The sequence below is a fragment of the Strongylocentrotus purpuratus genome, unplaced genomic scaffold (assembly GCF_000002235.5).
Source record: "Strongylocentrotus purpuratus isolate Spur 01 unplaced genomic scaffold, Spur_5.0 spur5_scaffold_16, whole genome shotgun sequence".
Taxonomy (NCBI): Eukaryota; Metazoa; Echinodermata; class Echinoidea; order Camarodonta; family Strongylocentrotidae; genus Strongylocentrotus; species Strongylocentrotus purpuratus.
Genome location: NW_022145601.1, coordinates 28,743,005 through 28,769,015, shown reverse-complemented (window position 1 = coordinate 28,769,015; position 26,011 = coordinate 28,743,005). Strand labels below are relative to the sequence as shown.

Genomic DNA, 26,011 nt, shown 5'->3' with positions numbered 1-26,011 from the left:
AATGCCTTAAAAGCTACAAAATAAAATAAAATATTACTAATACAATACAATACAATACAATTGAGTTGAATGGAATTAATTACTTGTGTGCGCCTCCAGTAAACTATAACTGATTAAAAAGGTGGGTTTTGAGAAGGGTTTTGAATGATTCAATGGATTGGGCATTTTGAATATAGGGTGGGAGTTTGTTCCAGAGGGCGGGGTAATCGATGAAAAGGCATGGTCACCATAACGGGTTTTTGTTTGTGGGCCGTGAATTAATTGCATGGAGGAAGATGAACGAAGGGATCTGGCAGAAGAGGAGGATCAAAGATATACTAATAACAATATATAAATAAAAACAATTCTGATATAGTTCATACTGTATACAACCTTGAATGTGTTTCACATATCACAATTCACATTCTAAAGCAATCAAATCACAATATACACTTAAGTGTCTAGATAAACAGTTATAATACAAAATATTACATTATTTTAAATCAATCAAAACACGATATACACTCAAGTGTCTAAGATATTGGATAACACTTACAATACAAACATTACAATCATTTAAAGTACCTGTACATTGTATAGTTGTGTACACAACTCTAGTTCTCTAAACTAACTTTTTATTGGGGGTGTGGGTGCAGAATAAAAATGTTAGGATCTGTATGTCACTACACCTGATGACATGAAGGGACAGAGGTGTCCAGTGTAAAATAATCTGGGTATGTGTGTATCACAATCCTAAAAGTGTTAAAAAGAAGTTCTGGGGAGAGGTGAAAATAAATTTTGAGCGTTATCATCATTATTATTCAAGTGTGGAAGAACATCAGAGAAAAAATGATCCCTGAAAAACATGGCTCTTCAAATGCATTCATATTCTAAATATGACAAGTAACAACCTTACTAAAATGAGGCCTGATTTTATGCCACATATATTTGTGCAGTCTCATCTGTATACAGTGCTTGTTTACTTTACCAAGACTGCGGGGGAGGGGGGGGGGCTAAATGTCTTATCATTTTGATGACTGCAGAACCTTGTAACACACATAAATACATATATGCTACAATGTAAATGATCAACCTTTTCTGATCGATTCCACACCGTTTATTTCACAATGCAATCGAATGACCAGAACTCAACTTTATCTTAATTCCTTCATTGATTTAAGCTTGATGTACACTGTAACTTGTGCAGACCTGTCAACCTCTGGAGTTCAAAAAATGTATTCTTTTATCCCAAAAGTTGGATTTCACTGACAAAAGTTGTATTCTTAAAAATAAACATGGACTGTTATGCAGAAGAATTTTTTATAGATCAATGGTTGAATATGCATAATTTCATCACGACTGTGATTGTGTTCGGTGAACCAATGAACATCCCCACATTGCCGATGTGAGATGCTTGTACTGTAGGATACTTTACAGGACAGAGTAGGCATCTTGCCATTCAATTATTTTTTTTTTTTTTTTTTTTTTTTTTTTTACCGGTAATCGTATTTTATTGAGGAAAATCGTACTGTCATATTTGCTTCTAAAAATCGAACAAAATACGACTAAATCATACTGGTTGGCAGGTCTGCTTGTGTACTTGTTTGAAGTGGAATAAATTAAAAATGAAAGTGAAGTGGTTTCAATAAGAATTCAGTCAAATGCATCCTGTGTATGCTGACAATCTCATCAAACACACATTATTATTATTCTACTCAGCTTATTCCATACAAATAAGTTGCATGACTTTTCCACCACACTTACGCACAATTAAGGGTAAAACTATAGTATTGATTCAATGTTTACTTCCAAGTTCATGTTTACTTTGTCTTATGTACATGATCCATTGAATGCAATTAAGCAAACAACATGGCCAAACCACAGTGTATATAATCTCTAAATCACTACAACTCAAAAACTCTTATAAAAAACCAAAACGTACACTGTACCGTAAATAGAAACTAGTTATCAGATGACACAGTAAGAGGCTAATTGTAGAATGCTTTATCTCATTGTAAAACAAAAAGTGTTATTTGATCTCTAATTTGTACAAGATACAGTGTATCATGTGTCAAATGTTAAGCACTAGAAAAACAAGATTTTCCTTAGGCCTATCAATTTACAGAGAGCATATCCTCTGCTGTGGGCCAAAAAGGCATTCACTGTGTTAAAGGTAATACAAAGTTTTGGGAAATTTTGAAAATTGGGTGGATAGTGATTCTTTTAATACAATTTTGATATATTTGGATGCCCATGTGGATTTATTACAAGCACAAGAAAATTTAGCCCCTAAAACACCCCTGCTTTCGAGAAAAATTGAATATAAAGATTTACCGGTGTTCCCCTAAATTTTTATAAATTTCAAATAGCGCCTACGGCCGTACAATGGTAGCTGCGATCATGAAAATCTCAGAATATGTAGTTGTGATACATTCCAAACGGAAATAGCTAATCGGTCGATTCTAGTCAAGAAACATTGTTTTATAGCTTAATTAATATCTTGACCTTGAGAGGGAGCCATACAACATGAAGAGTTTATTATTTACAATTTCATAACTTTAGACTCGATTTCAACCGCGACAACGATCACTGAATATTGTAGGATCGCATATGCTTCCAATATGTTCATTTGAACCAAATTCATGACCCCATACCAAAACTTTGTATTACCTTTAAAGTAAAGTTAAAGTATATGAGTTGATGCCCTTCTAGCTCCAAACAATTTTAATAGTGGAGAATATACAAATTTAAAGTGCACATTTTGATCAGTAGGAATATTGGCCCAAATAGATACACATCTCAAAGCACAAGCACACTTTTTTTCTACAACTGCAGGAATCCATTGTTCAAAGCCTTGCACTATGCATATGAATCATGAGGGTCATATTGTATTAGAGTTAAATTGTAAAAGCATGGAATATTTCCCAGTATTTGTAATTGCATCAGAATCAGTCAATCACTAAATCATGATCACACAATTACTTATAAGAAAATCATATTGTATGGAGGACTTTAAGTTTCACAGAACAGAAAGCACTTTCAAATTTTAAAGTGCATGATAAAAGTAATATTATTAGTTACTAACTTTCAGTTTCCAAGTGATATTGAATACTTTATTTCCCTACAAACTGACATGGGAAATGCACTGTAAGTATGATTCTAGCTCTGTTTAATTAAATCCCCTTCAAACTCAAGGCTAATCTATATCATATTAATATCTTGTAATCTTACCAAGACATAGTCTAACTCTTGATAAAGCGTCCTGCTCTCTGTTGAGAACCGCCCATTGCGTTCACCTGTCAAAACAAAATGGTACGAACATAAACATATTTAAAAAGACAGAAAGCACAACACTAATCATTCATAGTATAGGGAGTAGTAAATGTAAGTGAAATAACTCATGAAAGAGTGGAATTCTACATATAATAAAATGTCATGAATAAGAAGCTTAAACATTAAATTAAATATCTGACCTGCAAACAATACAATCAATTCTCTAGAGACACAATATTACATATAATACACAATACACAAGCACCATATGCATTTAATAATGAATACAAAATAAATCGAAGCCTCTGGCTCTGATAGAATACCATGTGACCAAGGTCATCGGATGCACAATGTGTGCATGAATGTAGTTATTCATAAAATGGGTTCAAGAATGTAGCCAATGCGAAGAGTCAAAATGGATCACGTGTGCATGCATTAACTTTTACCAAACGCGCACGGAGAATGCATTTTGGTGATAACAACCGTGCAAAAACGGTGCAACAAAAAGGCATAATGCACGCTGCATGTAATTCAATGCATGTTTACGAGAAGTCGCACCTTCTTATGAAGGTTGCAGGTTTACAGTGTTATCGCCTTGCAGAGTAACATTGCCGACCCATTTTACAAAACAAATAATACACAGGTTTTCGTTCGTGACATTATGGCGATGCAGCGCTATTCGGGTATTCACAATCGCACAAAATACACTCGGTTACGCCTCATTAATTTTATTGCACCACAGTGAATACCCTGATGCGCTGCATCAACCTAACACACTCACACCTGTGTATTATTTGTATAGCATAACATGAGAATCATTATATCACTATGGACCACTGTAGCCTTTGACATTTATATCACATTTATATATCTATTAAAATGAAACTGTTGCTTACCTCTTCTTAGAATATATATGGCAAGATCGGTCAAGAGAATGAATGCTGGCAGTAGATTTCCTTCCATGTGGCCAGTACTCAGTCGAATCAGCTATCAAACAAAATACATTCAAATTACTGTGATGGTTATCGTCTAGATCCACTGCTGACAGACATTATCGTATAAAATCAGCCTAAATAACTTTACCTGGGATTCTATAGGTACATGTATAATGTTTAAGGATTAGGAAGAAAATAAAAGATTAGGTACATAAAATGGCGCATACGGAACCCAAGTCCGAGTTGGATTCCATACGCATCCTTTTCTCTGCGTACGCATGTGTAAACTAGTTTACTCAACAAAGCGTTTTACTGTTTACTGCGACTATACTTAAAACTGCAACAAATAATATTTGAAGCTCATATTTTGAATATAGTATACACGTAGCCACATGAAACTCCTCAGATCAAGCACAGAACATATTTTTGTGATTGGTTACACTTTAAATGCCACAGAATCAAACGAAACTAAATGTTCAATTAACTTCAATACCATAACTGCTAAATGACAGAATAAACATATAATTTAGCATTATACATGTACATGTATATCTTGAGCTTTGGTGATGACATCTTATAAATTAAATCAATACTGATATTAAAGCACTTACTGTACATGTAGTTTTTACAATGATACAGATACATGTTAACTGCTAATTGATTTGGCAAGAAGATGTATGATAATGTGGTAATGAGTCAAGATGGATGAGGAAGAAGGGATACATGTACATGTAGTATGGAGTCCAACATAAGAACCACTGAATACAGGTACATGTATAAAGTATTGTGCTTTTCATGAAATAAGAATTCCAGGCAATATTTTTGTTGACAATAGTTTCTTTTACATGAGCTGGTCCAAACAACCTGTACATGTTGTATTTCATGCATGAATAACAAAATATTCAGATTGACTTTAGACCACTTTCTCTTGTTGCAAAGATCCCTTTACCACAACTTGAAATTAATCTATAAATAACATGCAAATACATGCACAAGTGCACTTGTTTCTACTCATCTATCAGTTTTATTACCTAATACAGGAAGGATATTATTCATCAACAGTACAGGTACTTGGAAAAATCAATAAATTACTTTAAATATCTTCTGGATCATTAGCACTCAAATCTTACTTGCTTTTGAACAAGACATTTCAACATAAAATATATATGTTACTAGCATTAAAATAATGATAATAATATTCCGCTTATATAGCGATGAGGAGTAAAGGAGTTCTTAACTAGGCGTTGTGGCGTGCGCCTGTAATCCAGCTAAAAGTGGAAGTTACAAACTGATTCAGTCGAGGACACAGGTTCGAAACTGAGTCACGTCTTACGGATGGTGATGTTTAAAGGTCGGTCCCCAGACGTAAATAATCATATCTGATTGATACACGTCTGTAAAAACCCAATACACACACACACACACAAGAGTTCTTAAAGAGAGAACTTTTGCTCCAGGATTTATTTTGTAAAAAGTATAGGGTTAGTGTTAGGGTTGCAATAGAGTTTTACAGTAGGTTAGGTTTTGAGAAAGTTGGGTATAGAGTTATAAGTTACATTGTAGTTTGTAGGCGTTGGGTTAATGTAGGAAGTTATCATAACAAATGTACAGTGTATGCACTTGGAGAGCAAAATAATTATTCTGTTTTATTTACTAATGTAAAGCGCTTCGAGCATGTTTATGTACAGGCGCTACAGTGTATATAAATATCAATATTTATGTATGTATGTATGTATCACACAGCAATTGTTGCAGCAGCAAGTGTCATATACATGTAACTCCTGACTACTCTGGGCTAAGCATATCAGATACATGTACATGTATGATACAAAGGCAAAGAGTCACTTCAAATGTTATGAACCAGAGCAAAATAACACTGGGTTCCTATAGGAAATCTATTTATTCAGATTGTCAAATCTCAGCCAATGCTTAACATATCGGTATTCAATTGGTTCTCGACATTTGGGCATTATTTTTGATGCTTTTTCGGAAAATGAAGAAAAAATTGAGAAATTCTAAAAATTGATTTTTAATGACATCACACTTCACCACTCTATACTTCAATGCACAAAGAAGTAGATATGAAACTGCTGTGAAAAACAATAAACCACAACTTTATTGTACTAAGAAGCTAATGTCTTACCTTATGATATTTCTCGTCTTCAATTTTGAATATCTCCAACATTAAGTAGAGTTTGAGATTGTTGTCAACCCTGCAAAATGTACAATGGGTGGAATAATCAATATTTACAAGTAAAGGATGATGTGAAACATACACATACATTCAGATCACTCTATACGAGAAATATAAATAAGGTAGTGATCACTGTAATCACATTCATTTAATTCCACTTACAGTATTTGAATGTACTGTTCTACAGCTTAACTAGAATAATAATTCTTCAACTTCCTTTCTCACACAAATCTTCTGGCAATATCTTACCCAATGAGGGATTATAACCTCTAATTTCATACTCTCAGACCAGCCATACAGAACATCTTATAACATGAACACTCTGTGCTCTATTATAATTTATGAGAATATCAAACAATCAAAATGAATACAGGGTTGGATAATGTACTCACTTCATTTCAGCTTCATGAGTTGTCATTTTCTCTCCATCTTCATCACAGTAAAAGTCGTACGTTTCCACAGCAACTGCATCAGGTGGATTACCACTGTCATATGCATTAACATCCACTGCACAGAGAGGATCCATACTGGCATCCTTGCCATCCCCTTGACTCCGCTCTCCCAGGAAATCGTTCTTATCCACAAGGACAAAGCCATCAACATCCTCCTCTGCACTCTGCACAATTGACAGCCCGTGGGGGCTTGCGTCCAAGGTGCCGTAATCGGAGTCTGCTGCAGGAGTCGAGGGCGCGCAGGAACTGGTGGTGGTGTTGTTGGTATCTGTGGTGGTGTTGCTGGTATCTGGGTTGCTTCCGATGCCAGAGGAAAGGCTGTCTGAGCTGCAGGTGATGATATCCTTGCTTAAGCTTGATTCCACAAAGCTTTGATTAATGCCAGAATCAGGACTGATGGGTACATCAGAGATTAAAGACTGTCCACGCAGATGTGCGTCTTGCGATGCTGCGCTGACGTCCGTCCTCTGTGTTGTAAGTTCAACAGATATTGTGTCGTTGTACTCCAAGGTACCTGATAATGTCCTTTGTGGTGGCTTCTGTTTGTCAGATTTGTTGGCTTTTCTATGTTTCCTGATACCGCTATCACCTGATTCCTCGGCCGTGTCCTTTCCACTTTGAAATGCTATACTCTCTCGCAAAAACACATCATCGTCTTCTACTACATCATCATGATCATGTTGAATGCTAACCCTGCAAGCACTCTTTGCAGGGGTTGAAGATACAACTTCTGCATCAAAGCTGTTGTCCGTTATATCTGCCTGCCAGTATATCATAGACTGATCAGCTCCATCCATGGAGGAGTTGAAGCCGTCCTGCGTCATTGGATCAGCAAAGCTGGGCAGTCTGAGCTGGGCGGTATCCACTCTAACTGGCACAACATCTCGGATATGCTCTCTATTAATATCCACATTGTCTTCCTTACATACAACAAAATCAACAGTCGACACTGGTTTCTTTGTATCCTCATACATGCTATCAACTATTTCAGTCACAATTTCAGAACAATGTTCAAGTACATTTTGTCTTTTCTCTGTCTCCTTACTCTCCCCATCAACTCTTCTTGGCCTTCCTTCCCTGTGTTGCGCTAGATCAATTAACCTAGTCCCACTGCTACATTCTTGAGTTGTGTTCTCACTTTCTGGCGCACTACTGGTGGGAACCCTCTCACAATCTAAGTCCTCCTCGACAGCTGAGCACTCCGACAGGTTGGCTGCCGAAGAGAGAGACCCCTCCCCACCCTCAACAGATCCCTCCATTCCCAAACAACTCTCCTTATCCTCAACTTCTTCTTCTTCTTCTTCGATGCAGCTGGACGCGATGGAAACCGTGCTCGGACTTGAGCTCCGGTCTCGTCTCTTCCCTCGCCTCGGCTCTTGCAGCTTCACCACTGGTTTGACATCATTCTTACTGCTCTTCCGCTTCTTCTTCTTCTTTGCTTTCTTGCGGATGCGGATAACCTCAAGGTTCTGATCTTGTTCAGCCACTTTGTCCATGTTAATATCAAAGTCAGGGGTGGAGTAGTTCCTTGTAACATGTTTCAGTTCATTGGAGCTGTTATTGTTGGACTGGGTGTCAAGGTCAAGGGTCAAAGGTCGCGTAATCTCATTTGTGTCATCTGTCTCGTGGGATTCAGTTCCAGAAGGGTTACAAGTTGAAGAAGAATCTTCAGTGGGGTTACCTACAGAATATGACAGGACAAAAAATAATTGTTATTAAAATGGTAACATTGACAGAATAATCCGTACTAATTAGAAATTACTTTATATGCATGACTGAGAGCTGCAAACATATCTGTTTGGCGGAAATTTTTTCTGAAAATATTTAATATGCAGCTTGTTATTTTAAAGAATTAATTAGGAAGGAAAGGATGAAGTGGTTGAATATTAGCTGCGATCAGTTCATTAAGTTAAGAGGTTAGTTTGAAGCCTCTCTCCATTTAGTGAAGCAATTTATACCATTTATATAATGAAGCAATTTATACCGAGGATAGTACCACTGTCACGTCCTTAATAATAACTATGATGCTAATAGATAATATAGCAAAACGTAATGACTAATATCTCTTTTATAGTAAAAATTTAAACTGGTGATTACCAAGGGATCTATTAGCTTCCTTCTCTTCCACCTCATCTCTAGGACTTGCTTCCTGAGTGTCTTCTGCTCTTACATCATCAAAACACACTAGGACAAAGAGAAAAAGAAAGAAAGAAAATATAAGTGCTACAGTCAAGTTGTAAGTTTGCCAACACCGGCACCGCAGGTGTCCGACGCCTGCGGCGCCGGTGTTGGATCTTCCTGGAGTTACACTGCAGTTAGGCTGCAGTGTGTGTGAGTTGAGCTGAGCTGAGGGCTGAGCTAGCTGAGCTCGAGTCGAAGAGATTTGATACTTTGAAATTGTTATCTGTTGGTTTGCATCATTATTGCCGCGATTTCAATATAGTTTCATGAATAGATGTACGAATCCTTAGCTTAGAATTAGTAAAAGTATTACTAATGTTTACGTTTTTAAATGACTGTCTGATTTTCTTGTGAAAATTTTACTTTGAAAAAAGATTATCGAAATTCATGGCTAGAAATAATCACAATCTAGGGTCTATTATGTTACAGTTCTTGCATCAATCAATGCATGAAAACTTAGTTATTGAACTAGAAAAAGGGGTTTCTTTTTTAATAGGCAATTACGAAGCAGGAAGCCCGAAACCTTAGCCTACTAAACAAATCTCAACAAACTGTAGGTCTATCCTTTTATGAATTAATGAAAAAGTAGCCCCAGAAAAAAGAGCCCCCGAAATGGAATAAAGAGCCCCCGAAAGTTGAAAAAGTAGCCCCCGAAAATTTCCCAAAAATTTGAAATGGAGCCCCCGAAATGAAAAACTTAATTTTTTGCCTGACTGACATCTCATCGAGTTGCGTATTAATCTTAATGCATGCGTTTCAATGGGATATCAGTGAATTTGTACTAGAGATGATTTCATTTACACATTTTAAAAATGTGACTGCTCTTTTGTGGCAGATTAACTCGTCGTATCTGAACTACCCTTTAGTGTTGAAACGTTTATTGAAACATTATAATGAAATAAATATGCATATAAAGATGTTTACCTTTCACGCTGCTCTCATCAACGCTTAAACTGGACTGTAGAACATCCCTTGGGGATCCCTCGGGAAAGAATCCACCTTCGATGCCGCCGAGCAGAGAATGAGTATCAAGGTCGTTGACCAGGCTGGATGATGCCGATTCCAAGGACGCATTGCTGTGGATGGACACTGTATCGTCCAGGTCGCGGGGGTTAGAGGCAGACCGGGGTATGTGACTGACCAGGTCAAAATATGCTACATTCTGGGGACAGAAAAGGAAAGATTGCACAATCTAAATTGAACAAAATTGGACAGGGATGTTAACCTGTATAACCGTATGCAGAGATGCCAACCTCTTGACACAAAAAACAGACCGAGTATCCTAAAAAAGCAGATTTTGGAGAGAAAAATCAGATTTTCATGAAAACTCGACACTACCAATGGCCGATTGGCCCCAGGCCAGTAAAATTTCAGAAAAATGTGATACTGGTACGTACGGTCAAGTAAAATGTTAAAATGTTAAAAGAAAATTGTAAAGCAAAGTTTTTGTTGCGGGGGTTTACTTGTACATGTTTCTATGCGATTCCGTGGTTTTTATGGGTATTCAAAAAATTTAAAAAAATAATAATAATAATTAAAAAAAAATTTTAAAAAAAAATTTAAAAAAAATCGTTTTTGTTGTTGTTTTTTTTTGTTAAAAAATCGTATTTTAAGAGGTGATATTGTAATATTGTGTTCCACTCTTATTATCATACTAAATACGATTAAATCGTACTGGTTGGCATCTCTGTGTATGTCACTCTTAACCGTGGTGTATTAGGACCCTCAGGATGAGCAGTATTGATATTGAGGCTATACCGTATCAGACATCTGAGCAGGGCAATTTTTAAATTGTATTGCCCTCACAATTTAATTGAAAAGCCAACAAAAGTACGCACAAAAAAATATATTGATCACTCAGAAAATTCAATGGGATTTTGTGTGTAATTTGCCGGTCAATATTAGTACACAGTTAACCAATGGACAAAAATATATATTGCCTGATCAGAAAAGTCAATGGCGAAATGCATGTTAACTTAGCAGGCAATATGTAGAACCAATATACAGGTATTTTGTAATTTTCATTGTGCATCTATTACGCGTATGAGAACCTGCGCACTATGCGGGCACTCTATTGTGAAGCAATAATCACACCAAATAGAAAAAGGGAAAAATTATAAAGGACAGATATTGTAGATGTAGGGACACTGAATATGTATATCACTACATGTACTAGTACAGCGGATAAGCTCCCAATATAATGAAAATTGTGCACTTTTTGAGAAAAGCATGAAACTTCTAGCATAGTTAGTTTAGACCATAAGATTTATTTTCAGATGTGGAGGGAAGTCAGATTTGACCTCTGATGACCCTGAGAGGTCAAATCCAAAATGGCCACTATTCCTCATGGTCTAATGTACAAACACACTTAACTTTTGAACCAAATAGTCCAGAAAAACATTTAAGGTGTCATTTCCAACTAACTCGGGGATGCCAATTCATTTGGTAATACTTTTGAGATCGCTTGAACTTAGGGTTTTGCATTTAGGTCAAGGTCATGGTCAAAATTGACTAAAAAATAGCAAGTTTTGTATGGTTACAAAAAGTTTTCCCATTTATTTGTCATTTGTTCTCTCCTATGTTCTCAAATTTCTTTAGGAATTTACGCACCTTAATCCCTTTCAGTGAGTTTATGTCACATTTTGATTTGACCTCTGATGACCCTGAGAGGTCAAATAAAAAATGGCCGCCAGTCCGCCGCATGGTCTAATAATTGTACAAACACGCTTAACTCATGAACCAAATAGTCCAGAAAAGCGTTTAAGGTGTCATTTTCAACTAACCTGGGGATGCCAATTCATTTTGGTAATAATTTTGAGATCGCCAGAACTCGGGGCTTTGCATTTAGGTCAAGGTCAAGGTCAAAATTGATTAAAACATAGCAAGTTTTGAATAGTTACAAAATGTTTTCCCATTTTTTTGTCCCCTTATGTTCTCAAATTTCTTTAGGAGTGGTTCCCCTGCATAGTCTCCATCGTAATCAGTTAGTTTATTTCACTAATTATAGCACCAAACCATTATTTGTCTTGTAACTGACCATTTGCATATAGCATGGTCAGTGGGCAGCTAGCAGCGCTCAAAATACACGGGGGCGGTGGGCGATTCGCCCCCGTGAGCTACATAATCGCCCCCGTCAGGTTGCTCACGGGGGCGATTGCAAAATTAAAAATCGCCCCGGTGGAATTATAAAATAAAGATTATCTTTTCTGTTATAACTTTAACACAATATTGAGTTTCAATTTTCAAACCTTAAACCAATGAAATGGAACTAAGATTAGCGTGCAAGATTTCTCGTTTTATGAGTAGACCTATTATTACCGATTCAGCTCGCAGTGCAGTGCCGCCGTCAGCAGTGGTTATAGGCCTACTGCGCCTTTAGTAGCGGTGCGTGTGTACGCTGCCGCGCCATGTCTGCTGGAGCTGGAGGCGATCGCGCAAGGGCAGAAACATGGTCATTGCCTGGAGAAGTTTTTCGTTGTCAGCAAATAATGAACCTCGACCAGTAAATCAATATTAGGGACTTTTAGATTTGCACGATGAGAACATGGACTGCAACGTGTGACCTCCTTTTAAGGCACGGTCAGTGCTTAAAAGGACGTCACATATCGTCCTTGTTTTCACGCAGTGACGGTAGTGAGGAAAATCGTAACACAAAGTGAATGCATTTTTTTTTCACTACCGTCACTTCGTGAAAACAGCGACGATATGTGACTGCCAGTGCCTTAAAAGGACGTAACACGTCCACGTCCACGTCCACGCAAATCTAAAAGTCCCTTTTGAGGAGAAGAGGAAGACCAAAATGTCGTGGAATGATATGGTAACATGGGCAGATCTACGGGGGGGGGGGTTAGGGGGGGGGGTTAGGGGGGGGGGGTTAGGGGGTTTAACCCCCTCCTCCCACCCCCGGCCCCCTTGTGCTGCCAAGTGAAAATGTGATATTAAAGCGGGGGGGGGAGGGGGATGCTGGAGAGGAGGACTACTAATCTATTTTATTTTTTTCAGGGGGCGGGGGGAAGTGAAGCGCCGTTTTAGCATGACTTTCTTTTTAACTCTTACTTTCACCTATCTCAGATAATCCTAAGTTTTTGGTTGCTGCTTTATATGTAGTTGATAATGGATGATTAAAATAAAGAGAGAGAGAGAGAGAGAGAGAGAGAACCACCATCATTTTGCAATGGTTCAGGGTTCGTGTAATGTACATTTGAAACCATTTCTTAGCGTCTCAACCCTAAAAAAATAGCAAAACTATTTTTGAGGAAAAGCATTATACTGAATTAAATAAAGAATAATAGCTTTATATTGGATCATACTAATACTGATACGGGCTAAAGACAATGTGGTATTTGTATAGAGGTATTCCAAAATGACATTCTGATAATCAACATTTGTTCTGGTATCATAATGTATATACGCATAATACAACTGATCTTTATGATTTCTTAACGTGACATAGCTTCTTCTCCCTCTGCAAACAAAACAGAAAACAAGGTTATTTAATAAAAGGACCATGCGACAAATAATCATTGTGATTCAAATTGATGCAAGGATTTTTTTGAATAAGCAATGCTTTTCACCAGAATCTTCTTTGTAAAAACGACTTTTATAAATCTCAGCCATTCAATTCTGCCACTGTGCTGTAAGATCACTTTGAGATTAGGAGAAGTGTATTATGTAATGGGTATTTCAAATTGAATGGAACGTCTCAACTCAGTAAGCATGGCTGAGATTTGTAAAAGTTGTTTTTACAAAGAAGTTTCGGGTGAATAGCAGTGCTTATTCAAACAAATATTCGCATCAATTTGAATCACAATCATTATTTGTCGCTTAATCCCTTTTAATGACCTTGTTTTCTTTTTCGTTTGCAAGGGGAGAAGAAGATATGTCACGTTAAAGACATCATAAAGATCAGTGTTGTATGCGTATATATTATATACACAGGCCAGTAACAGCTATGTAGCTTGTAAATTTGTAAGAGGGAAAACGCTGATTGAAATGATAATGAAAAAATAGCAAATAATTGAGGAGTATCATAGGTACCAATTCAACGGATATTTGTATAAAAAAGAGCCCCGGTCAGTAATAAAAGAGCCCCCGTGAGCCTTCTCACGGGGGCTCTTTGTTCTGGCGATCTCTTAGTATTACGTAATGAATTGGCATCCCCAAGTTAGTTGGAAATGACACCTTAAACGTTTTTCTAGATTATTTGGTTCAAGTTCACGTTTATACATTAGACCATGCGGACTGGCTGCCATTTTGGATTTGACCTCTCAGGGTCATCAGAGGTCACATCAAACTGTGAAATAAACTAACTGAAAAGGATTAAGGTGGAGGACTCGGCAGGTGAACCATTCCTAAATAAATTTGAGAACAAATGACAAATAAATGAGATTTAACCTTTTGTAACTATTCAAAACTTGCTATTTTTAGTCAATTTTGACCTTGACCTTGACCTAAATGCAAAACCCTGAGTTCAGGTGATCTCAAAAGTATTACCAAATGAATTGGCATCCCCAAGTTAGTTGGAAATGACACCTTAAACGTTTTTCTGGTGTATTTGGTTCAAAAGTTAAGCGTGTTTGTACATTAGACCATGCGGACAAGCGGCCATTTTGGATTTGACCTCTCAGGGTCATCAGAGGTCAAATCTGACTTCCCTCCACATCTGAAAATAAATCTTATGGTGAAAGCAAACTATGCTGGAAGTTTCATGCTTTTCTCAAAAAGTGCACAATTTTCTTGCTAAGCTGCTGCACTATACCTACCAATTCAAGGTCAAAGGTCACAAAATCCAACCCTGACACAAGGGTCATGAGAAGGGTCAGCCTTTCAGAGTCCCGCATCAATGCATGTCTGGGAAGGATAAAAGATTAAGAAGAGAATAAAAAAAATATTATGCAATAATTACTAAATAAAGACATTAATTACAAGTATTTCCTCCAACAAGCATTGATAGAAATAATATCACAAATATCCCTTCTATGAATCTCTTGTTACTAATGCCATGTATGAACAAGAATACAAGATATTGAATAACTTGTAGGACAGACACAGAGAGAGAGTGAGAGAGAGAGAGAGAAAAAAAAGTTTTTGATGGAGGCTTTATAAAGGAGCTTTCTATAACATAGCAATGGAAAGCTTATGACCTCAGGAATTTGGAATTAAGTCATTTTTAAGTTTAAAAAACCACCCAAAATATTGTGACATACGCGATTTTAGCATGTTCCCAAAACATAAACAAAAGCTTGTAACCACTACATGGAGTCTATGGCTTTTGCTGTATAAGTTTGTCGCCTGTTTTGATTGTTTTTCATGTACATGTATGTTCTTTGAATTAGATAAAGATAAACTAAATAAGAAGGAAGCATAATGTTGCTTATTACATAAAACTGAGGAAAGAAATTATAAAGATGAAAGAAATAAATGAAAATTAACACAATATGTACATGTACTGTACATATTGCGATCGCTATTGCCGTTCATCATTCGTGCTCAAATCACACTGACCAACAAAATCATGTGTATGTAAAAACAAACATCGCTCACTGTTTGTTTCGTATATCGGTCAGTGGAGGAAAATATATGACACGTTTCACTTTCTTTAGATAGATCATGAGCTTTCATTTGACATGCAATGTCTATTTTAATGATGCATCATTATGGGAGCTCTTTCATAGACAGACTCTTTGAAATGTTTAAGTGCCTGCAGCTTGAAACATGATTATGATTTGATCTCATGTCATTTTACAATGTATGACATATGTTAGTACAAAATCCATGACCATACATGTATACATGTACATCATGATATTTATCATATTCCCTTAAAAGAAATATTTTCAATAAATTCAAGTTTTACATGCCCCCAATCATTAGTCACTACCGGTACATGTAATTCACATGCTGTAGCCTACAATGTACTGTACATCAAATGGAAACATGCCACTGTACACCTACATGTAGTGTTACGTTTCAACTTATTTTATTCAGGAGTGTTAATATAACGGTAAGGTACAGGCTTATAGCAATTTCCTGTTTGCATCAAGAGATGTTAATCGTGCTTGAAACTGTGTGGCTCAATCAGTATTATTAGATTATTACATACCAGATACATGTACATGTATGTACTTTTTGTTATCTTTTATGTCTGAGGCACTGTGTGCACTATTCCATTGACTCAATTCACATTTGTATTCAAGCATGACATGAGAGGTGACAGTGTACAGTTTCATGCACAATGATTTATAATAGTGACGCCATGGCAAGATGTTCTCTGGTTACATTTCCATTTCCCACAGTAAAAAGTGTCCATAAACCTTCTATGCCATTTCTATGGGGCTAAATTGTGTTATAAAAATATGTAAACATGAACATCAGAGCTGCCAACCTTGTGCGACCAAAAAAAGGAACCAAGATGGCAAAAAAAAAGGAACCAAGATGGCAAAAAAAAAAAAAAACCAAGATGGCAAAAAAAAGGAATTTCAAGCAAAAAAAAGGAATTCATTAAAAACGCTGTTTTTTCTGTATTAGGACCTATAGTTTATTTACAAGTAGGTAATTTTGGGGTTCTTGTTTTGGTATTATATCGGCGTTTCATTCTTTTTGAGAATATTTTTCTCTTCAAGTATGTTTTAACCTTAGTTTTCTATTTTAAACATATTTTATTATGAAAAAACGTACATGTACTAACGTAATTTGGAGGAAAAACAGAATAATTTCCAGAAAACTGTAATGGTTGGCAGCTCCGTGTATAGGTATGATTGCTTGACTTTAGAAAGGCACTACCTCTCAAGTAATTGTAAAGCTTTATAGACCCATTACTGAATTTGCAGATAAAAAACGAACGATCGATTTGTCAATACAGAAGAGCACAATATTACAACATAAACATGTAACATTATAATTAGCATGACCTTTGGAAAAAATTCATGGCTGAGACCAACATGGTGCTATATTGTTGAATGGACATTCAACGTTCGAAGCAGTCCATTTGATCATGGTCCATGCTCAGACACAGACGAGTACACAGAAAGGGGGGGGGGTTAAAACCCCCCTTCATTTTGTACTTGTATACCATATCCAAGGAAACCTTATAGTGTACAAAGGTTGTGCAGAAAAGGTTTCTTACAGGTACATGTACATGTACATGTAGCTACTTATGTGTATAATTTGAATAATTTCTCATACTTCTTTTCATAAAATGACTGGAAATGACATATTCTTGATATTCTTGATATTTAGTGATGGCTCGCGTATTATAAAGAGTTAAGATTGATCTTAAGTTTGATCGATACACGATGAGCTGTAGACTAACACTCAATATCAACCTTATGATCAATCAAAAGTTTTTTATAATACATAACATGGCCTATTAAAGTTCTGAGAAGGGATGCACTTTATTCCTATCAACAATAAATCATACTGTCATGATCATTTCATGAAAGGAGGTAAGGAAAATCTACCGGTATTCAACTTTTATGGGCAACAATGTACACTAGCTCTACGCAAAGGTCTGGAGGTGATTTGGGAATTAGGTGCAATTTTTCTAGTGTCACTTTTTAACATGAGCTAGAACAAACCTCAAATTTTTCTAAATAATATAATAAAACAATACAGGGTTTTAACATCTACACCTACATGTATATTTGGTAACACTATATAACATACATTTTTAATTACACATGTATATATTTTTGTATACCGGTAAACGGACAATGTGACAAGAAAAAAACTCCTAAACTTCAAGGTCAAAGTGCAAAAATATGAAAATAATAATATGCTATGATTGTGGGTAACAGAAAGACAAGACAATGATATGTTAATTTGTGTGTAGTCACACAGTTATATTAGGGACTTTTAGATTTGCACGTCGACATACATGTAGTGGACTGCTACGTGCGACTTCCTTTTAAGGCACTGTGATGTCTTATTAAGGCACTGGCAGTGCCTTAAAAGGATGTCACACATAGCAGTCCACTATGTCTACGTGCAAATCTAAAAGTCCCTATTCACAGCCGTGGGAGGTCATTTCCTGTCTCAGATTCCTTCCATGTTTCCTCTGTTACTATCAACAAACATTATGTCATCATTTACACACTCGTGACCATGGAAAACCTAATGTACATGTACTTGCAGTATCTAGAAAATTGATAATTCATATATACTGTATACATCCTGAATCAAAACAAACATCTGCTTTAAAATTCTCATGTGACTGCATGGTATCAGTGTATTTTCATAGTACAGCATGAGCAAGTACTAGAAATTAAAATTATATAGCTGACTTTTCAGATTCAGTTATTCCCATGGTTTTAGATTTTGTCCCCAAAATAGATAATGGAAAAGGAGGCGTCAATCCATTAGGCCTAGAATAAAAACTTGTTGTATTGCCCTTTGCGACCGACCCGAAGATCCAAAAATCTATGGTCGGCATTTTAAAAAAAAAAAAAAAAAATTAACCGTTTTTTAAAGATTTTTTTTAATTAATGAATAAAAATATACGTATTTTGTTTGTTTAAATGGGATATAAATGCAGAAAATCAAATTATTCCAAAATTCTCACTCGTGCAAACATCGATAATTATGAGGTGAAAAAGATATCAATGGAATGATGACGCTGAAGCACATGAATTAAAGCATTCAAAACTGAGAAATGTCAGCTAAAAGAGGGCGGGGAAAAGAAGAAAAAAACATTCAAATCTGAAAATATCGGCCCAAAGAGGGCGACAAAAAAAAAAGTTTAAAAAAAAAAACTTTTCTGACTGACCGACCCATGTTTTGGCACCCAAAGGGCAATACAACAAGTTTTTATTTTAGGCCTTATAATTGAATCATTCAATTATCACTATCGTAAGTGCAATGTATGCACATATCTGAAAGCTGTACTTCTACATTCTTCAATTTTTGTGAAGGCAGCAATGAAAAACAAAGAAGAGATAATCCAAACGATATTGTACATTATTAGTATTTCAGACAAGTCTTCACTCTTGCCAACAAACTTAACCAGAGAAAGTTGATGTTATTGTTTTTATGCTTCTACTTGCTCTTGCCCATCACACATCCAAATATCTTATTTTGAGTATGTTTAACAATGATTTCATATGTCTTTCGTAAATGACCCACTCTTGAAATCGCTGTGATTACTATCAGAAAATAAAGTACATACACTGTACATACATGTACACCCAGCGTCTACAATTTTATGTACACTCTTTGATTTAATATTAATATAGAGTATTTGTAATGCGCCAGCTCCACATGACTAATGTGTTTGAGGCGCAGTGCAGGAGAAAAACTACAAGTACACAAAAATGAACCACAACAATGTGAATCTACTAGACTCATACAAATGATTTTGCTGAGCTTTCTCAAGAAATTTTGTTTCTTTACTTGATGCCTGGCATGGCGGCAGCATTAGACCTGGGGGGTGTTTCACAAAGATCCTAAGTTGAACTTAACACTAAGTTGGACGTAAAATTATGGACAGCCATTGGAGCCTTAAATGAAATATATATTCAAAAGCAGAAATTCAAGTATTTAAGACTTTTCATAAATTCCACATCAAGAACATAAAATCTCCCAAGATAATAGAAAATATGAATTATTTGAATCAAAATTTTATGCCTTTAAAATAATGTTTACAAAATATTTTCAATGATGCTAACGGCTTTCCATAATTATTAAGTCCAACTTAGAGATAAGTTCAACTTAGGATCTTTGTGAAACACCCCCCTGATCTGAAGATGGAAAAGAATCATGTACTTACTCAATGTAAAACTTCTTCAGGACTTCCTCGCTGCCCTGGAAACATCTGAAGTAACTCTCTAAGGCTCCTTCATTTAGAGATTGATAAAGCCAAGCACGACCTACAAATGATAACAGACATAAAGTAACGAGGAGCTTGTGCCTCTTCCAATCAAAAATTAAAGACAGAACAGAGAAACAAAGATCTTACGTGTACACTTGCAGCCATACTAAAATTACATTCAAATGTGACTACCCAGCATAAACCCATCATAATACATAGCAATAACTCCGTAATCATTACCTTAAAATTAAATACAGTCATGTTGGCCAAAATTCACAAAGGAGGTTCGTTGACAAAACTAGGTTTTCGTGCGTCATATGTAAAAAACTTGTCAGAACGCCTCATATGACGCACGAAAACCTCCTTTGTGAATTCGGGCCTATAAGTTTGTGTTTTTGTATTCTTTGTAACATTGTCATTTTCCTTATAAATGGTCTGAAAAGATACACTCAATGTTTTATTGATATCAACATTACATAATAACAACAAAAGTACCGGTATTGGTATTCATTGATTTGAAAAAGATACTTAAGGTAGACTCAAATTGTATGATGTTTCAACCTTTTTTTTTCATCACTATCAAAGCAAAATAAAAACGAAGGTTACTTTAAAAATTAATTATGGGCTTACTTCTGCCAAGATCAGTAGCCAAGCGATCCAGTCCAATGATATCAGATATGACAAGTTTATGGGTGAACCGTCTGACAAACACCCAATAACCTGGAGTAATGTGTTTTAATCTGTGATAATGCAAATGATAAGGGCATTCAGTAGGAACATACATGTATGTTTACGTAATGTAGATCATTAACAATATTTACAATGATAATAGCTACATTAATGTGAGGTCAGTAAATGTTGGAGTAAATACTTGTATGGAAAAAGGTGATGGCCTTTTTTTTCTTCTTTTCTTTTTGCGTGTCAGGGAAGTTTGGATGTGTCCCCAACGAGTTAATATATAATATAATATAATATAATACAATATTTGGGGGAATGAAAATACATCCCTTTTTTTTTCATTTATGCTATCGCAAGGCTTGTTCTTGTATAGGCCATTTTGTTCATTCTTTGATCTAATGACACATACTGTAGGCTTCAAATGCCTGTATCTCATAAAACACAGATAATGAGTATGCGTAAATGTAGGGCCCATCTTGCATGCAGCAACTGTCATTCCCACGTTTCATTGTCTTTACAATTAAGAATAAAAATAAAAATAAGTAGGTAGTCAATTTCAAGATGTGTCAATTTGATTCAAGGCTAAAGGGGAACATTTAAACTACATGTATATGTGAACCCCTATGAGACACAACATATGTGCTGAGCAAAATGTTCCATTCAAAAAGTGGTCAATATTTCTTTTAAAATGCAGCACATACCCATGTAGAAAGGCATGGTCCAGATGTTCGACGAGCCTCTGTAGAGGGCGGGCTTCATTGTTGACCTTGACGACTTCACCGTCTGAGCTGAATGAATAGGCTTGAACCTGAGATATCAAAACAAAAATGCAGTGAGGCATATGAGTGAACAGAAGCAACTTACCACAATTCAATTTTAAGGCATGATAATACAAACAGATATTCTATTACCGGTACCTCTCCTCTCTGTTGTTGTCCCTCCGCTTTTCAGAGATCAGCGAGTTTATCGCATTCAAAGTAGTAGGCTGCTGTAAATATGCTATATAATCCTTAGTTGGAGGGTATGGAATGCAGGCGATGGGCATGAATTTTGTAAAGACAGTGTACGGAAGGGATGGATCATATGGCAAGAGTTAGCGCAAGTCAGATGGGAAGGGTCCTGGCTGTTGAGCAATGGTGTATTTGGTGCAGAGTCGACGGCATTATGCAGGAGTCTACTGGCTCTGTCGATAAGGTCTTCCAATAGGTTGACAGTAGTTGAGCAGGCAGCCACAGCGTGTACTATGGTATCCTCCTGAAGATTACAGAGAGGAAACTTTGTGTTGGTTGCTTTCTTAATTTTGGTGAGGCGGGTTCGGGTGAGGTACATGTACTGTAGGTTGATGTGAGGAGCTGTGCTCTAATGGTTAGTGCCTGTCTGATTAGTGTTGATGGTGCATCTTTGGGGTAGAGGTTCCTTGGGTTGATGGTTTTTCCATGGCAGAATGCGAGGGACGTCTTGGTGGCAGCTCCTTCCTGTGTAGCTTCCTCGACTGCAGCAGAGATTGAGTTCTTAAACTCTGCGTTTCCAGGAGATGTAGGGAATGGGATTTGTGATTAGGTCCTCAATGGTTGGAAGCTTGTACCATGCCTTCTATTCGAGGTACTGGTTAAAATTATATACCTCACTTAAGAAATCCAGCCATCTGATTGGTAGAAATTTTAGCCATTCCCGTAAAGTGCCAAAACCGATTAGTCCAAGTGTAAAATCCCTCAAAATTCTAGTTACCGGGAAATAATAGAATCTTGCTGCGATACCCATTGGTTTACGTGTTAAAATGTTCTTTGAGCGAGCGCGGACTCCATACAGTGTTTTTTGTCTGCAATTCCCAACTGATCGAAAATTTCAGTCATTTTTTTGTTGGTGATAAACAGACAGTTTCTCAGATTTTCTGTGATGTTTTAACCAATCTTTACTCGATAAAAGGATAAGGTAAGAATTCTTGGTAGATTTTCGTTTGAATTCGGCAAATAAAAGGGATATCGACTGCTTTAATACTCAAGGACTGGCTGTTTTTATATGCTCTCAGCAATCACCCCGAGGCGAGCCTGGCGTAGCAGTCAATATATGGGCCTCGGTGACTAGACTCCAAGCCCGGCCCCACACTCCGAGAACGAACGGACCCCATGCGTGTTACAAAAATGTCCGACTCGTAACAAAAGAAAAAGGTCGACCCGTATTGACTTTACACACCAGACTTTTGGTTGCTGAAAAGGGGGGGGGTCGCTTGGATTTGGAACATGCATAGTCTAGTCTATGCGTACCCTAAATAACACCGAGTGGGGGGACTCCAAGTATGGCGGTGTGACCAAAGTTCGCGCGTGACCAAAGTTCGCTGTGTCAAAAAATCGGTAAGATTTCGAAAATCTGATATCACCAATGGAAAGAGGGTCATAAAATTACCCAGAAACAAAATTTTCTTTAGAATTGGGTGCGAAATTGTGAAAATATTGACAAAAGATCGGCAAATTTTGCAGTTATTTGCGTCCGTTCCGAAAAATTATCAACTTACCGATAAGGGTCTGGAAATCTTCATTTTGAGATCAGAAATCCTCAAAATTGTAAGTAAAGAGGGGTACTTACTGATTGTACGATATCTTGTCTTGCAAATTATGATATTACTTTATTTTTGATGGATCACATTTTTTGATAAATCAACTGTAAACCACCGTGCGTGAAGTTAGGTCTCATTGTTTTTATGACTTTTTTAGATGCAGCGCGCACGCACGATCGGACATCGAATTTTTAGATCGCGATATCTCCGAAATCCTTCGACGGTAAATTTTTCTAGTTGAACCAATCTGTAGTAAACAACTTTGCCATCCATTTGGTAATAATTGAAATAAATAAAGTTGTGTAGAATGTGAGAAATCATAGATCGAATATCACATTTTGTAATATGTTCTAAAATGTCCGCGAACTTTGGTCACCCCTTCATACCATTTCCCTCAGCAAATACTACTATTGGAGTCAACTCTTGCGCATAGTTTTAACCAGAACCTCTCAAGACAGTGTATATTTGTCTACTATCATATTCATTCATACTCATACGGAGATAGACTAGGCCTACGATGTCATGATGTACATGTACATGTACTAATGTACAAGTTACTACTGCACCGGTTATTACGGCACGGGCATGAAACATGATGATCATCAATGAATGAATAAGCGGCGGGCGCGGGCGGTCCATAGACCTAGACAAGCACTAACATTTGACACATTTGGGCGACTTACCTCCTTCACCGATCTTGCTATACCATCGAGAATTTGATCTTTAAGTTTCACACGTTGAGAAGTCATGTTTACATCTTGGCATTTCTAAATGATATTGTTTTAATCACGATGTAGTTACCCTAATAAACTGTTTTAAAATTCATATCGCGATTTCCATTGCGCCTGTACGTACGTATAGAGCTCAAAGTTACAGAGAAGACTCAATCATCTTTAGTAACGCAACGTACAAGTAGCAAACATTGATTTTGAAAGGTCAAAAGAAAGCACAATCCTGAGAAATCTTTCTGTTAATTTTTTTAAACATAGAGTTTAACATGTTTTTTTTTAATTATTCAGTCTTGTTTTCGGGCAATAATCACACTTTAACAAGATGAAAAAGCTTTTAGAGCCTCTTCGAACTTTGGCTTCGCACATTCAAATCCACGCATACGTACCGTACTACAATAGTATTGCACAGATAATATTCTTTTGAGGGAAGCTGTTTGGCAATTTTGCTGTACGGACCGGCGTCACGTGCACTACCAAACAGCTGTTGTTTACATTTTTCGACGACCGAAAATAACACTTTTTACAGTGGAACCTGTCTATAAAGACCCCCAAGGGAGACAAGAAAAGTTGTCTGTATAGACAGGTGGTCTTTATGTACAGGTTCCTTAGCAGATATTTCAATGAGAAACCATTTTCAAAGGAAACAAAAAATGTGGTCTTTCTATACAGGTGGTCACTAAAAGCTAAAGCAGGTTTGACTGTATTTGGATTTCTATCACTAAAATATTTCAATTTATGCACATACATGATGGCCTCGATCGATCGGGGAGAACAGTGATGAGGCTATATATATCCTGGATAAGTATAAGATCTATTATCATTATTATCAATTATTATGTTATACATAAAGTTTCCAAATGGTACAATAAATCGATTTATTTAATATCTTTAGCGCAGTATACCCGGATGACAGATCAATATTGTTTTCGAGGGGGGGGGGGGGGGGGGGGGGGGGGGGGTAAGCGGACATTTTTTTATTTTTTTTGGAGTCCCAAAAAAAATCGCAACGACTCAGCCAGCCGAAAAGTCGCTCAGTGGGGGGGGGGGGGGGGGGGGGGGGGGGGGGGGTAGTGAGCACAATTTTTTTTTTGGTCCTCGAAAATTTTAAAATTTGCACCCCCCCCCCCCCCCTTGAGCACCAGGGGGGGGGGCCCAACCCCCCAAAAAGGTAAAAATCGCGTGATTTTGCATGATTTTTTTCTCAAGGGGGGGGGGCCGGGCCCCCCGGGCCCCCCCCCCCCTGGATCCGCCACTGATATATATATAGTCAGCCTGATAATGGTGATATAATAAGTTGTATGGCTTTGTTTTCGTGTGATACAAGAATATATTGCTCTCGCTACGACTATATACTCATGTATCACACTCAAAGCCATCCCATATTATATAATTATTGTTATTTTCATTATAATTATTATTTTGTTTGTTTTATTATAATAATTATTATCATCATTATCATTACTTTGAGGCCTACATGTATTGTTATTATTATTATTATTATGATCATTATTCGCTTGCTATACAAAATGGCTAGATGGAATCCATTTTGAATACATTAGATGCTACTATGTCGGTAATCCTCTGATGAGCTAGTGTGTTGACAAGAGAAACTTTTGTTCATCATGCATAAAACTAGTAAATATATGTCAATTTTTTAAAGAGTGAATAATCGTTGCCAGAGCTCCTGGAGCTAGAGAAAAATTGTGATAGTCCTTTATTTGGTACAAATGACCCTCAAATACACACAGTTCTTTACACATTGAGATATCCCCTATATGAACATGACGGACAAATAAAGAGGACAAAATATACAGTTCCTCAGGTAGATAAAGGAACATCCCTTCACTGCTATTATGTAAAAATGTGTAGAACAGGTGTCACATGCATATTCACCCGATCTACACATTTTTACATAATAGCAGTGAATGGATGTTCCTTATTGTCTACCACAGCAATTGTTGAGGGTAGAATGAGGAACTGTAGGCCGCTTTGTCCGTCAAAAGTGGGCCACTTCGGGGATTTTAGAATTTCGCAATTACATTGTGATAACCCCTTCGTAGTACAAAGTTCGATTCCAATAAATACAGGGTCGTGCAGAAGAATGGTGGGAAAGCACAAGATTTCAAGGCGACATTCTATTCTTACGGGGGGGGGGGGTCGAGGGGTCGAAAGCCTTTTCACTTTTCGATTTGCGTGGACGTGGACGTGTGACTACCTTTTAAGGCACTGG

The 26,011-nt window shown here is 36.9% G+C and overlaps 1 protein-coding gene across 1 annotated transcript in view; it reads right to left on the bottom strand.

Moving 5' to 3' along the window:
- LOC582821 (pleckstrin homology domain-containing family M member 2) overlaps positions 1-23,990 on the bottom strand; it is a 38,031-nt gene extending 14,041 nt beyond the window's left edge. Inside the window, exons 1-11 of the mRNA XM_011684550.2 lie at positions 23,734-23,990; positions 21,198-21,304; positions 20,449-20,558; positions 19,777-19,876; positions 14,777-14,864; positions 9,939-10,176; positions 8,931-9,017; positions 6,774-8,514; positions 6,331-6,400; positions 4,149-4,239; positions 3,211-3,275 (exon numbers count right to left, since the gene is read on the bottom strand). Coding sequence (XP_011682852.2) covers positions 3,211-3,275; positions 4,149-4,239; positions 6,331-6,400; positions 6,774-8,514; positions 8,931-9,017; positions 9,939-10,176; positions 14,777-14,864; positions 19,777-19,876; positions 20,449-20,558; positions 21,198-21,304; positions 23,734-23,799 — 2,763 coding nt within the window. The 5' untranslated portion in view covers positions 23,800-23,990. The remainder of the gene's footprint in view (positions 1-3,210; positions 3,276-4,148; positions 4,240-6,330; positions 6,401-6,773; positions 8,515-8,930; positions 9,018-9,938; positions 10,177-14,776; positions 14,865-19,776; positions 19,877-20,448; positions 20,559-21,197; positions 21,305-23,733) is intronic.
- Positions 23,991-26,011: the final 2,021 nt, after the last annotated feature.